The sequence below is a fragment of the Chanodichthys erythropterus genome, chromosome 9 (genome assembly GCF_024489055.1).
Source record: "Chanodichthys erythropterus isolate Z2021 chromosome 9, ASM2448905v1, whole genome shotgun sequence".
Lineage (NCBI taxonomy): Eukaryota > Metazoa > Chordata > Actinopteri > Cypriniformes > Xenocyprididae > Chanodichthys > Chanodichthys erythropterus.
In genome coordinates, this window is record NC_090229.1 from 11315578 (window position 1) to 11330256 (window position 14679).

The window sequence follows — 14679 nt, forward strand, 5'->3', positions numbered from 1 at the left end:
GACATTTGTAAGACTACTAATTACAAATGTTTTAAAAAAGAAGGGAGCATTCACTCAATAACTTGTAGTGTAGTCTTTAGAGCTGTGCCTATTAATAGTACCTGAGCTACCAATTTCTTTAGCCTGCACCGTAAGCACATGGAAGAGTGTCCAAACAGCACAGGGGTATCCACGGTATCGTTCTTGAGATCCCTGGCAGCCCACCCACTGAACACCCTCAGGCAACACAGCATCGCTCGTCTAAATAAAAATAAAACACACACACACACAAAAATGCAGTCTCAATTGACTTGTGTTTCACTTAAACGACAAGAATCAATTGAAGTCAATCAATTTTCCTTTCAGTCAGTCCTCAAATGAAGTGAGGTGGATACTGCATTTAAAGCAGGTACGAGTTATTGGAAATGAAACCTCAGAGATTATTTTCAATCATATCTGCATATAATTTATGAAGATAGCACATAATTTCACTTAATGCATAAATAAAAGCAAATATCAAACAGCATTTAAACTCTTTGGCCTGGTTTGGAATGAATCCATATCTCCCATTGGTCAGTCTCTTGTGCAGTGTCACTCAGCAGTTGATTGGTGGGCGTTTCTATAAGAGGCGATGATCTTGATGACACCAGCCCTTTTCCTTGTAGGACGCCTTCCTACTTCCTCATTGATTCATTGATTCATTGACTGGGTGGCTAAAAGCTAATGATGTCACTAACTGATCCAGAGTATGTTTGTGTATGTAGGCATCTTGTTCAAACAAAAATGAAAATTCTGTCATCGTTTACTCTCCTTCACAAAAGATATTTCGAAAAATTTCAAAAGTGTATTTTGTCCATCACTAAGGTCCAGTGTTGTTTTGGACCTCATTGACTTTCACTAAACTTTCTTCAAAATATCTCCTTGTGTTCTCCAGAAGAATGAATGTTTGGAATTACATGAGGATGGATTATACATTTTTGGATGAACTATCCTTTTAAGTAAATGCAGCTCTTTTGACTACATTTGAACATCTAACTATAGTGGCATTATCACTATGCCTTAGCCTTATAAAATAGTTTTTATGCAGCCTGCATTTGATGTTGAATGGCATGGCTTGAAATTGCGCTTGCAACAGCTTAAATAGTTTAAATAGATGTTTTAATAAATTTAAATGAATGACAGTCTCCAATACACTGACCTCATAACCCGTCTAAGTGGAGAAATGCTTACATTGAAGTATTGACAAATTCAGGTACCTTTTCAAAATAAATGCAGTACTTTGCTATATCAAATGTCTAGTTGTAAAATTCTTATTTATAGTCAAATGGAAATAAAAATTGAAAACCGGAGCACTTTCTGAAATGTTCTGCTCAGGTAAGCTTGACTAACCTGCACAGTATTGTCCAGCACATCTCTGAAATCGCTGTATCTGATCTCTGCCCCAGTTTGTAGCTGTAACCAATTGTCCAAGGTCTTCAGTGCACTCTTTACGGACGGACGACCTGGAAAATACTACACAAACAAAACAAGCACACAAAATCACACACTTGTGTTTGGGACCAGGCTAGGCTAAAACATCATTTACATAAGTCCTTTTAAACCTAATAAATGTGGCATATATTTCTGCAATGCCGGTGGCTGTTGTCAAACGGTGAGATCACTAAATTCGCTAATGTGCAACTACAAGAGCTAAGTAACAGTAAAACCACACATTGCAATGCTCTAAACCAATAAAATGGATATTTTTTTAATATTATTTAATAATAACATTTAAAAATATTAAGTCTTTTTCTTTAATATTAAAAAGCAACACTGAATTTACTATTGGTAGATGCACTTTCTTACACCAGTGCAAATTTTATAGTGTTAAAGAATGTGTGTGTGGAAGACTCTGGAAGCTCAGTGAAGTAATGACCAGCCTGAGCCATGTGGCACGAGGGAATGGACAGATTCAATGGCCCTGGACGGACGCCAGTGCTGACCTTACAATTCTGTGTCTGAGCTGGGGCCACAAAGCCAACGCTAACACTCCGTCATGGCCCCATAAACACAGCCACATTAGTGCAGGCCAATGCCCGTGTGTGTGTGTGTGTGTGTTTGTGGGGAGGCCCTACAGGATCCCAGAGGTGCACCTTTCTTTGATTTGTGCTCTTGCGTCTTTTCAATTTTCCTGTGGCCATCTGTTCAGCATGGTGCGGCCTTCTATTCATCACCCTCTAACAGGATCTCTATTAAAACGCAGCTCACTTAAAAAGGCCTTGCAGAGATTTACTTAACCCCAACGCCCCACTCCATTCTGATTTGTTTCCTTAATCTGGGAGATTCGGCCATTGAGAACGCAGCCAAGGCGGAAAGCTAATCAAAGCTGCACAGGTGGGAAAAGTCGAAAGTCAGTCCCTGTGTGTGTGCGCGTGTGTGTCTCATTGAATAGATCCGTGCACTGGTCTGGCCTCTAACTAGTGTGAAAAGCTCATTAACAGACCTGGATGCTGAAGAGGGTAATCTGGGATTGCTCATACAAAAGGCATTGTTCAAAACTAGGTGAAAACTCTGTTCTGAATCACTGCAATCAAAACAACTACGCCTATGTGAATAACTCTCCAGGGCGCTTGCAGCTAGTGAATGAGATGCTGTTATGCTGCAAAGTCTCTATAAGAGTTGCATGAAGAAAGTACACAGATGCAAATCCTACTGGACTCAAGATTTGACCTGGTTAATAGTGTAAAGGCGGTAGTTATAATAGTGGTTAATAGAGTAAAGGTTAAGTAAAAGTGTGGGTTAAGAAAACACCTTGATATACACACACCTTGATATACACTGGCCCCAAAAGTGAGTGTGTATAATGCTGTTTAACTTTCAATACATTAAAGTATCCTGAAAAAAAAAAAAAAAAAATCTATCATGGTTTCTGCAAAGATATTAGGCAGCACAACTGTTTTAAACATTGATAATAATAATAATAATAATAATAATAATAATAATAAACGTTTCTTGAGAAACAAAAGCATATTAAAAATGACTTCTGAAGGATCATGTGACACTGAAGACTAGAGTAAATTGAGCTATGCCTCAGTTTTTATATGTTAAATTACATTAAATTACATAAAAATATTTTAATTTGCTATAATATTTCACCATCTTTACTGTATTTTGATCAAATAAATGCAGCCGACTTCTTTCAACAAATCTTTTTTTTTATAAAACTTCAATGTTACTGTATTATGATATTAAACAAATAACAATTAAGAACAGTATATTTATCAATTAACTTTAACCTAGATTAATAAGAGTTATATATCGTTAAATATTGTTGTACTTTGCTTTAAGTTTTATAAACTAACATCAACTAATATTAAAGAATTGAAGCTTATTGTACAGTGTTCGTGATAAAACAATAGACATGCTGTTCAGCAGCTGTTTTGGTACGGTGTTCAGTTGTTTAATATTACATGTCCATAGTCGATGTGTGAACTTTAGGGAAACTGACTTACCAGGACCAGTTTGTTAAAGTTAATAGCAAAACAGCATGGAAAAGTCATTTGTTTGCAGATGCCATGATACTTTGCTATCTAATGCAATAACATTCAGACATTTTTAAGAGTGACTTGTGTCTAAATTCTTTTAGGGACCTCTGTAGTGATTATCTTTTCAAGAGAAGAGTGTTTTACTCTGAGACACTCTGATATTCAGACAATGTCTCCAAAAGTATTTTTCTAACAGCCTCTGCATATTCCATCTACCAAAGCAGGGATATAGATCACTAACCACAAACAGCCCTTTCCAATCACTGTCCTTACTGATTCAGCCCCCCGCTCTCCCTTCTTCCTCCCCTTCGGACCATGACAATCCACTTCACCCTAGCAATATGTCATCTCCAATCCGATTAGTATCAGCATTCGAGAAACCACAGTCTCTCTCTCTGCAGTGGTTCAAAAGAGAAGGCATCTGTTGGCCCGGCCCTGAAGAAGACCTCAGTTTAATCTCACCCTCTGGGACTCATGTACAAGTGGGCCATGTAAAAGCCATTTAAACCGTTTCCCTGTTATCACGGCACTAACCAACAGCAGGTGCTAGTTGTCCACCAACATTAGGGATCTCTGAAAGCTGTTAGAATGAAAACAGGAAACGCAGAGTCAGACATTTAGGACACCATGCCCCGAGATAAAAGATGGAGGCACGGCTGGATCTGGACCTCAAATTGCCTTCTAATTCCTTGTTTTATTCTCTCCCTCTTGCGTGGTAGGAAGCCTCTTTCAAGAAAGCAGGATAAAGATGGGTAATCCTAAAGCCTCTTTGTAATGCTCTCATGTCTCCAAGATCCACTCTTTTAATCCTCAAATACATGTTCTGATTCATACAAATCCGGATTGTGCTGCAAACCTAGATACGTTGAGCAACAGCGTGACCGAGGAAAACACTTCTGTGTCAAACTCCACTCTGGCAGTAAACCGCTGTGCTAACAGCTATCAGGCTCCTATGTTTAGGTTCAGTAATTCCACTTTAATGGCATTGAAAAGGTTATTAGTCAGTTTTTGAAATGCCTTATTTTAAAAAATGTGACTCATAAGAGTAAAATTAAAAACATTAAAAAAAAAAAAAAAAAAAAAAAACTAAAATCTCTCTCTCGCTCTCTAATATAATATAATATAATATAATAAATATAATATAATATAATATAATATAATATAATAGGATTGGAAGGAGAAGAAAACTTTCAGAATCTGATTTTTGCTTAATTTTTGTTCAGAATTTTTTTTACAGTTTGTGTACATATTTCCTGTATTTTCTGTTTGTATCGTAATAAAGAGACTGAAAAATAAATATGGATCATCATTAAAACATTGCCAAAACAACAAAGCTGGTGGTGGCCTAAGACATACATTATATATATATATATATATATTATTTTTTTTTTAAATTAATTAATTACATTTATTTATTTTTATTAATAATAATAATTATTATTATTATTATTATTATTATTATAAAAAATAAAACATTCATGATAATCCATGATAAAAAAAAATAAAAAAAATCAGCTTGCCATTAGAAGAATAAATGACTTTTTTAAATATATAAAATAGAAAACAGCTATTCTAAATTACACTACTTCACATATATTTTATACATTTATATTTGTCTGTAATTATGTTTTCCCAGTGGGCACAGGAGACCCCAGGGTCACCTGGTGCAGGAGAAGGTTCAGGACGAGAGGGCAGGTTCACAGGATTACCCCATTACATTAGTCTGTCTGCATTCTAAGCATCTTAATCTAAAGTACCAAACCTATAAGCAACCTAACAGTGTTTAGCATTCAAGCCACTGTACAGATCTTCAGCTCAGAACACGGAGTGTGTGTAAGTGTGTGTGTGAGAATGTGCTTGTTCCTCCGTGCCACCATTAATCTCTCCATGCTTTGCTTTAGTGGGGTTAAACACTTCCTCTTCACAGACTGTCAATTAATGCAGCCAGCGTGTCTGTTTAACAAGGCAGCTCAAAAGAGCAGGCCAAAAACAGCAAGGACACTCTGAAGAGGCCCAGCTAACACTGGAATACCAGAGGGAGTCGGGAATATTGACAAAACTAACCACAGTTAATGGGAGGCCTGCCCAGGGCCCCTGCCACTCCTCCAGGCATCTGTGTAGACCTTCCCTAGAGAGCCCTAAATAATCACAGAGATTGGCAGTGCTACGCTGGACGGACGCAAAGCCAGCGAAAGGTCATTGTCTCAGACCTCATCAAAGAGATCCGCGGCACGTGTCTGATCCGGTAGAGAAGGGAAAGAGAAAGGAGAAAGAATATTTGAGTGAATCTCAAATGTTCAGGTCATATTTTACCCTCATAATCAAAACATATAATATACAAGATATTATATTTATTATCATTAAAATAAGGTCACATAATACCATGAACCTTAATGGCCATTTATGAAAAATAATTTATTTGATTTTGAGGTGAAATGTTACCTGAACATTTCTTGTGAGAAAGAAGTGTAATTAAAGAAAAGTAAACATATGAGGAAGCAATAGAGCAGTACACCAATGCAGTGAAATACTTTTTTTTTTTAAGATAAGCAATTGTTAAATCATTTTCTTTTCATAAAAAAAAAAAAAAAGCGGTATCATTTAAGTTGCACAAATCCTTTATCATTTTTTTCAGCTCTTTGGATGCATTCTTAAATGTCAGAAAATAACATCAACAGTTAACATGCTGCTGTGAAAACATTTCAACATCGAGCGTTTAAAACCGCTGTACCATTTTTGTCATAAGTGCTAATATATTTTCACCCTGAAACATCCATATGACCATATGTTGTACTTGATCTCCAGGAACATTTAAGGCCACAAGCTCTGAAAATCTTTGTGCTAAGGGTTGAAAAACTCAGATTGAAATGTTCAGTGTATCTCCCTCTAGTGGTTTGTCATGTGAACTGACTTGGCTGATACAGTTGTGGTGATATATGTTTTAAAAAGTAGATATTTAATGTGTGTGTTTACTGATGTGACTCACCTTAGCCAGTACATGTATGTACTTTTTGAGTGCAGTCAGATCATCTCCACTGATGCTGATGTGACCAGACAGCTCTACACGCAGAGAGTAATGCAGCGCTGATTCCAAATCAGACATGTAAACACGTGTCCTATGTACAAACACATAGAAAACTCTCTGTAGGATGATTACTGACATTGTGTGTACCATTTAAATCATGAGAGGCAACTATGAAAGAATAAACAATTTTGTTAAGACTTTAAAGGGATAGTTCACTCAAAAACGAAAATCATTTACCCACCCTCATGCTATCCCTGATGTATATGAATTTCTTTCTTCAGATAAACACAAATTAAGATTTTTAGGAAAATAATCAATCTCCGGGAGTCCATATAATGCAAGTGAATGGGAGCTGATCAGTTGGCGCTTGAAAAAGCACATACAGCGATCGTGATGATGATGATCGTTATGACCCCAGGGAATGAATCAATGACTTCTGAAGTGAAACGATAGGTATGTGTAGGAAAAATACTAATATTTTAAACTTTAACTATAAATCTTTGCATCCGGTGTACGATCATACAAGCGTTCTTGAGAGGGACGTTGTGATATGTCATGCAAGAAGTGGCGGTCCTCTGTGCTTTCATGTTACCATCACGATCGCTGTGTGTGGTTTTGAGCGTCAACCGAGCAGCACCCATTCACTTGCATTATGTGGACTCACAGAGATTGCTTTTTTTCCCCCTAAAAATCATGACTTTCTATCTACAGATATACAGGAATATGTATTGGGGATGGCATGAAGATGAGTAAATGAGAGAATTTTCAATTTTGGCTGAACTATCCCTTCAACTATAATACATCATTACTGTAGAAAACATCATTACATTAAATAACACTTAAAAGGGATAGTTCACCCAAAACGAAAATTCTGTCATCTTTTACTCACCCTAATTTCGTTCCAAACCTATAACTTTGGTTAATCTTCAAAACACAAATTACAATATTTTTAATGAAACCGGAGATGTGTGTCGCTCCATTGAAAGTCTAGGTTACCAAAACCAAAAATATCCAAAAAGGTTATAAAAAGTGTTGAAAAATGAATCCATATGAATTGAGCTGTTTAACTCAAGTATTATGAAGAGATACAATCACTGCTTGCATACATGAGAACCAATGAGGTTCACTTTAGCTTGTTACCAATGCAGAAGCTTCCCTGTTTACCATATATGATGGTTTATATTACCATATGCTCTATGCATATATGTTTATATGTGAATAAAAGCCTAGAATAAATCTGTTCATCATATAAAGAGATCGTATCTTTTCACAAGACAAGTTTTATGGGTTTGGAATGACATGGGGGACAGTAAATGACAGAATTTTCATTTTTGGGTGAACTCTCCCTTTAACAAATGAAACGTTGACTTATGAATGTTCAAGTATATACATATTACACATAACAGTAGTTAATATTCAAATAAGACTTAATAAAAACTAGCATCCTGTAACATTTCAGTGCATTTATCTAGTAACCATGTAAATAACTGTGGCATTTAAATGATGAATTATTACGTAAATTATGAATAAATATGGAAAGAATGAACAATTTTGAGGCTTAAATGGCTCAATGGTTGATTATGTCAGCTTGTTTGCACTAACTTGTTAAACGGCCTCCATTCCATTGTAGAGTTCTGGATGAGATCAGCGATGGGAATCTGGGGTTTGCCTGTCCGCACTACCCCCGGCAACCTCTGGAGGGCATATGAGTAGAAGGTACGAGCTTCACTGAGTCTAAGAAGGGAGGAGAAAAAGGAATGAGGGCCACACAACCACAAAACATGATCAACATTTGACAAAAGAATGTGGAGTAGCTGTCATGTCTGTCAGACTCCAGAAGAGTTTATAGAGCTGCTGCTTGTTAAATTTCAATTTATGACAGGAATTAAAAGAAGAGTTAAGATTAGAGTCTGAATTACAGCCAGAGATAGGGTAGAGACAATCACTCAACATCTAAATATAACTACTTCATACTTTACAGTATGCAAAAAGCAGTGTGGAAATGAGTAGTATGTCAATACATAGTATTCATAAAAAAAAAAAAAAAAAAGATTGCATTTATACTATATACAAACTTACAGAACATAAAAGGGTCAAGAAATATGTTCTAGTGCCAAAAGTTAGAGATATAGACAGGAAGTGAGAGAAAGCATTTCATTTGTAACTAGAGAAATCAATATATCAGATTAGCTGACATTTTGACATTTTTAAGATTTATTTAGGTTTAAATTTGACTTATACAGCTATGGGAAAAATTAAGAGACCACTCCAAGTTCAGAAATCAATGTTAAGTGGTCTCTTAATTTTTCCCATAGCTGTTTTATAATATTTTATTATTTATATATATATATATATATATATATATATATATATATATAATATATATATATATATATATATATATATATATATATATATATATATATATATATATATATATATATATATATATATTTATATATATATATATATATATATTTTTTTTTTTTTTTTTTTTTTTTTTTTTTTGAATTGGCACAAAGGGAAAGTAACACTTCTGTTACTTGTGTTTCACACTTCACATTGCTAAACCCCGGGTTAAAGTCCTTATCTTCATATTTGCAGCGTCACGTGACCTGTTTATATAAAGGCATTGTGCATCTTCATATTACACACTGTTGACTGTAATATCAAGTTTTCTGAGTGAACTTTTCAAACTATAAAAAGGTCTCTTCACTCCAATTGTTGCATTCACTGGTTGACATTTTTTCTATCATATACGCAAAAAGGACTGTTTATACATCGCGCATTGTTTCCGTGACTGCCCAAAACGCATGAATTGTCGGTTGCTAAGCACCTAGTTGTAACATTTGAACACCCCATTGTTTCACACGTTACAAGTTTGGCACCGCAATACGGAGTTAAGCGGTGTTAACCCTGGGTAGAACGCCGCACTAAACCCGCATCTAAATTACAAGTGTGAAACGCTCTTTTACCCGGGGTTAAAAGCGGTGTTTAGAACAATAATAACCTGGGGTTAAGCGCAGTGTGAAAAATCCTTTTGTAAATTGAGTAAATAGTAGGCTAAATAAAGTAAACAGTACAACAAATAAGTTAACAAATACACTGTCAGCACTAAAGGCTATTTGCATGGCATGAGCAGAACATTTTAAAGTAGACTGACAACAATTAAACAAACAACTCTTATAACACTATGAAAAAAATATCTTTCAATTTGATATTGGCAGAAATTCTGCATTTTTATTTTTTTCTCAGATGAGACCTTTAAAAAATACAATATATAACTCTTTGAATACAATCTTTGCCTAGTGATATTAAAAGCAGAGCAGTTTGTAAAATATGCTTACTAGACAATAAATTGTGGTACAGAAATGGCAAGGTGGTTCTTAAAAAAAATATATAAAAATAAATGTTTTTGAAGAAATCTTTTATGCTCACTAAGGCTGCACTTTTTTGATAAAAAAACAAAACAAAACACTAAAACAGCTTAAAAAGTTTTTTCCAAGATTCTTTTATGAATAGAAAGTTTAAAAAAACAGCAAGAAATCTTATCTAACAAATGTCTTTATTATAACTTTTGATCAATTGAATGAATTCTTGTAGGGCGATTATGGCAAAAATCATAATTGTCGATTATTCCCTTGAAATTGCAATTGCGATCATTAGTTATGATTATCACAATTTACACTGAATGATGTTTTGAATAGCTTTATGCCATTGTTTGAAGCGACTGCATGCCATATTGTTATATCAAACCAGCTGAAAACACTCTTCTTGAAAAGTTTTATTGCTTTTCTATAGCATTAAACCTCAAATGTCAAATAGACATTGGTTTGGTTTCTTCTTTAAATAAAAAAAGTAAAAATATGCATGGTATTATAATGTTATACTAAAATTAAAATTAAAACAATGGGAAAAAAACCTTTAAGATAACCTGTAAAAAAGTAAAAAACTTCAGCACAGAATAATGTGAGTAGACTTTTTGTAATTGCGCCATTGAACGATTACATAATTGTGGCATCCGTAATTGTAATCAATTACAAATTCGATTAATTGTGCAGCCCTAAATTCTTGCTGAATAAAATGATTAACCTTATCTTACTATTTGGCATTTTATCTGCCACTGTACCACAGGCTACCACAGTCTCTAGATATAAAACTGACTTTCTTGAATTCTTAACTCCAAATCTTTAAAGAATTTTGGGAAAGAATAATATTAGTGTCACTTTTTTCCCAAGAAACATTAAATGTGTCTAGGAATGCATTATGAGCTTATACTCCCATGTCTCTCTTCTCCTATTTTCCACTATCATCCATTTACCTTTCTTCCACGGATGAACAGATGGTGGGTGTGGTGTGCTGATGAGATGTCATTACTGATCATTACCCTCTTCACTAACCCTGGCAATCAAACAATAAACACCACTGTGCATTCCCGAATCTCTCGCAGAGGAGGACACACGCTCCCTCGTCTACCCAGGCTTCAATCAACTCTCGCCGGGGAGATGGGGCAAAGCCTGAGGTCCCCAGGGTCCGACGGCACGCTTCTGAGACCACGAGGACCTGTTCGCCCGGGGAGATCGTGGAGATACGGTGCGTGTGTTTGTGTTTTTGTGCATGCTACACGAGATCAATCACGCATTCAGACCTGACGGCGCGCCATCTGTTGCTCTGCAGAGCAGGGACTGTTTGGCAGGTGAAACGCAAAAAAAAGAAAAAAAGAAAGAGCACTATTGTTTCGACGTAGAAGATTAAAACCCCCTCCGCACACATGCGCACACCATCAAGGAGGATGGAAACAACATAAGCCAACCATAAATCATTTCTATTTTGCATTTGTCATCTAAAGAGCCCCACACCCATGCCAAGTTATTTTTCTCAAACAAGCATAACAAAGCAAGCAAACCTCTGATTTATGCTCCTGGTTAGAAATGATTATGAAATCTCTGTGATCCTGAATAATTGCATGTATTAAAACTCTGTTGTCTCATTAACACGGCCAGATGTTGTTGGATTCTTTCTGCAATGGCTAATGATCATAAAACTGAGAAGACGGGATCAGGCAAATGCTAAGTGCTTAATTATAAGAATCTAAGAGTTAAATGCCTCGGCTCTAGCTCATGCTAATGCACCAAGAAAGAGAGATTAAAAGGTGAAGTGTGTCATTTCAATCTCTCAAGTGCAAGTCTATGTGATATTTTCAACTGTTTTATCAAAAATCTGGAAATCTGGTTGCTTAGAGAAGTAACAGCACACCTGGCCTCAAAAAGAAACATGATTTGAGCTATCATTCATGTCTGTAGCTAGCACTTTAGTGTGATAATCTTAAGTAGAGGCAATGTTATAGGATTAGTTCACTTCAGAATGAAAATTCTGATAATTTACTCATCCCCATGTCATCCAAGATGTTTGTCTTTCTTTCGTCAGTCGAAAAGAAATTAAGGTTTTTGAGGAAAACATTCCTGGATTTTTCTCCATATAGTGGACTTCAACAGTTACCAATGGGTTGAAGGTCCAAATTGCAGTTTCAATGCAGCTTCAAAGGGCTCTACACGATCCAGCAGAGGATAAGGGTCTTATCTAGCGAAACGATCAGTCATTTTCTAAAAAAAAAAATAATAATAATTTTTTTTATACTTTTTACCCACAAATGGTCATCTTGCACTGTTCTCATCTCATTTTCTGCTCCAACATCGATGTTCAACTTTTTTTTTTTTTTTTTTTTTTGGTGTAAAGGCCGTTTGACTTAGTCGTTGCACGTTCGATTTGTAAACACTTGCTTGGTACTTCCACCTACGTCACATGTGACCTTTCAAACGTGATTACGTAATGCGTGGTGCATCGCAGAGCAGTGCAAAATGAGCATTTGTGATTAAAAAGTATAAACATTTTTTGTTTTTTAGAAAATGACTGATCATTTTGCTAGATAAGACCCTTATTCTTAGGCTGGGATCATGTAGAGCCCTTTGAAGCTGCATTGAAACTGCAATTTGGACCTTCATCCCTGTTGAACACTGTTGAAGTCCACAATATGGAGAAAAATCCTGGAGTGTTTTCCTCAAAAACTTCTTTTCGACTGAAGAAAGGAGGACATAAACATCTTGGATGACATGGGGATGAGTAAAATATTATGAAATTTTAATTCTGAAGTGAACTAATCTTTTAATAGTTAGCATTCTGTCATATGACCACAATCTTTAGGCAATTATGTACTCTGCTTAATTAATAATAATCAGGCTTAACTTACATGATATAATGTATAATTTACTCCTGAACATTTCCATGAAATCAGTCTTAAGTTTTACATCTGCTGTAGGGCTAAATGAAGGAAATGGAGCACTTACACATTCAGTCTATAGATGTTTCCGGACGAGTTGTACAGGTAGCAGGAAGGAAAATCCGTCACACCAAACCTGGACACCAAACTCATCTCGGTGTCTAAAACCCTGCGCACAGCGATATTCTCATACTGCAACAAATCCAATGTCACCTAAATAAAAAAGAAAAAAAATGCAATGTCATCTAAAAGAAAGAGATAAAACAACAATAAAATAAGTCTAACCTAATCCAACTCATTATCATCATTCATCATCTATTTTTCCAATAAAGCCTTAATAGAAAAAAAATGCATTCTTTTTGAAGCTTGAAATGCATGGGGAAAAAATTATGAACAAATTAGTCAAAATCTTTTGTTTTCTGTTCCATGGAAGGAATTCCGGACTTGGAATGACATGGTGAATAAATAATGACATGAATTATTCCTTTGAATAATCTCACCTCTCTCCCCACATAGGATTTTTTACTCTCAAACACAAGAGCGAGGTGATCCACATTGTTGGTCTGGAAAAAGTTGTCTATCTCTGCTTCACTGTGGAGTGAAAATATATTCAAATAAGTTAAGATAATGTAACGCAAACCAGTCTGTAATGAGGACATGGTCTGACTCTAAAGTTTACTCATATCCTACCTACAGAGTTTACTAAAAGTCTTGAGCCTTGAACTAATTTAACTATGATGCTAACTTTTTTCACACACAACATATATATTTTTCATTAATCAAAACAACCTTAACACTAGAACTACCAAGGCAGTCATTTTGACCGTTTTAAAGATTTGCAATGTAATAACTTTGTTGAAATAAAACCCATATAACTACAGTTCCATGACTTTTCTTAAATTAATGTAAATTTTATTTTAACATTGTTATTTTATTAAAATTACAAAACACAAAAGAGTTCTGAGTATTTCTACCTTGAATGGCCATAGCGGTCAATTTGACCGCACATATTACAGGCGTTGTATCTCCTCAGCGCTTTTTCCCGCCGTTAAAGATGTGCGTAGCTGTTGCCTAGCAACCTTTCTCTGGCAGTTTTGTATGCTTTTGCTAAGCTAAAACTTAGCTTTACCGTCAAAATGGCAACAATAAAGAAAATGACTGTCACTGAGGTTTTATCCTTGCTTGAGAACATTGATGATGCAGAGTCTGATGGAGGAGCAGAGAGCGATGTCTCTTGGTCTCTTGACAGTTCGTCTGACACTTATTTAAATTTCAATTTTGTGTTATGATGTTTATTATCTGTCCTAATATAACAGAACTATTTATTCATTCTAGATTTCATTAGAGGCTGCATAAAATTGTTTCCGATTCGTGTGGTCCAAACATTTCCAATAATGCTAAAGCATTGTAAACTCCAAAAGTCAAAATGTATTGAATAAAGACAGATGTAATCATTTCCAAAATTCACAATATGTTTTTTATCTAACGAAATATTCTGCTTCATTTTATATTTGTTGACATTTTGACTTTCAAAAACAACATTTTAACTGCGGTGAAAAACTTTGATCTCCAGCTTGCCCAATGCAAATTGCGGAAAGCAAATTGCGGTATGCACTTTTGTGGGAGGTCTAGTAGCTCTTACACAATAATATCACGAACATATTATATTATGTATGCTTAAATTACCCCACATTTTTCATAAAACATGACCATAGAAGCTTTGAAGTAAATATAACATGACAAAAATGACATTCACTGCTGTCTGGTATGAACAGTCAAAATGACCGCTATTGGCAGTTCTAGTAGTTATAGAATTCCGGTAGTGCTAGTGTTAAAAGGTATAATTCACCCAAAAATGAAAATCATTTACCCTC

The 14679-nt window shown here is 35.4% G+C and overlaps 1 protein-coding gene across 1 annotated transcript in view; it reads right to left on the reverse strand.

Annotated features, from left to right (window-relative positions):
* The window catches only part of qsox1 (quiescin Q6 sulfhydryl oxidase 1), a 31056-nt gene that overhangs the window by 10979 nt on the left and 5398 nt on the right, over positions 1-14679 (reverse strand). The window contains exons 5-10 of the mRNA XM_067393572.1: positions 13306-13396; positions 12873-13018; positions 8131-8262; positions 6490-6619; positions 1369-1491; positions 102-240 (exon numbers count right to left, since the gene is read on the reverse strand). Of these exons, the coding sequence (XP_067249673.1) occupies positions 102-240; positions 1369-1491; positions 6490-6619; positions 8131-8262; positions 12873-13018; positions 13306-13396 (761 nt within the window). The remainder of the gene's footprint in view (positions 1-101; positions 241-1368; positions 1492-6489; positions 6620-8130; positions 8263-12872; positions 13019-13305; positions 13397-14679) is intronic.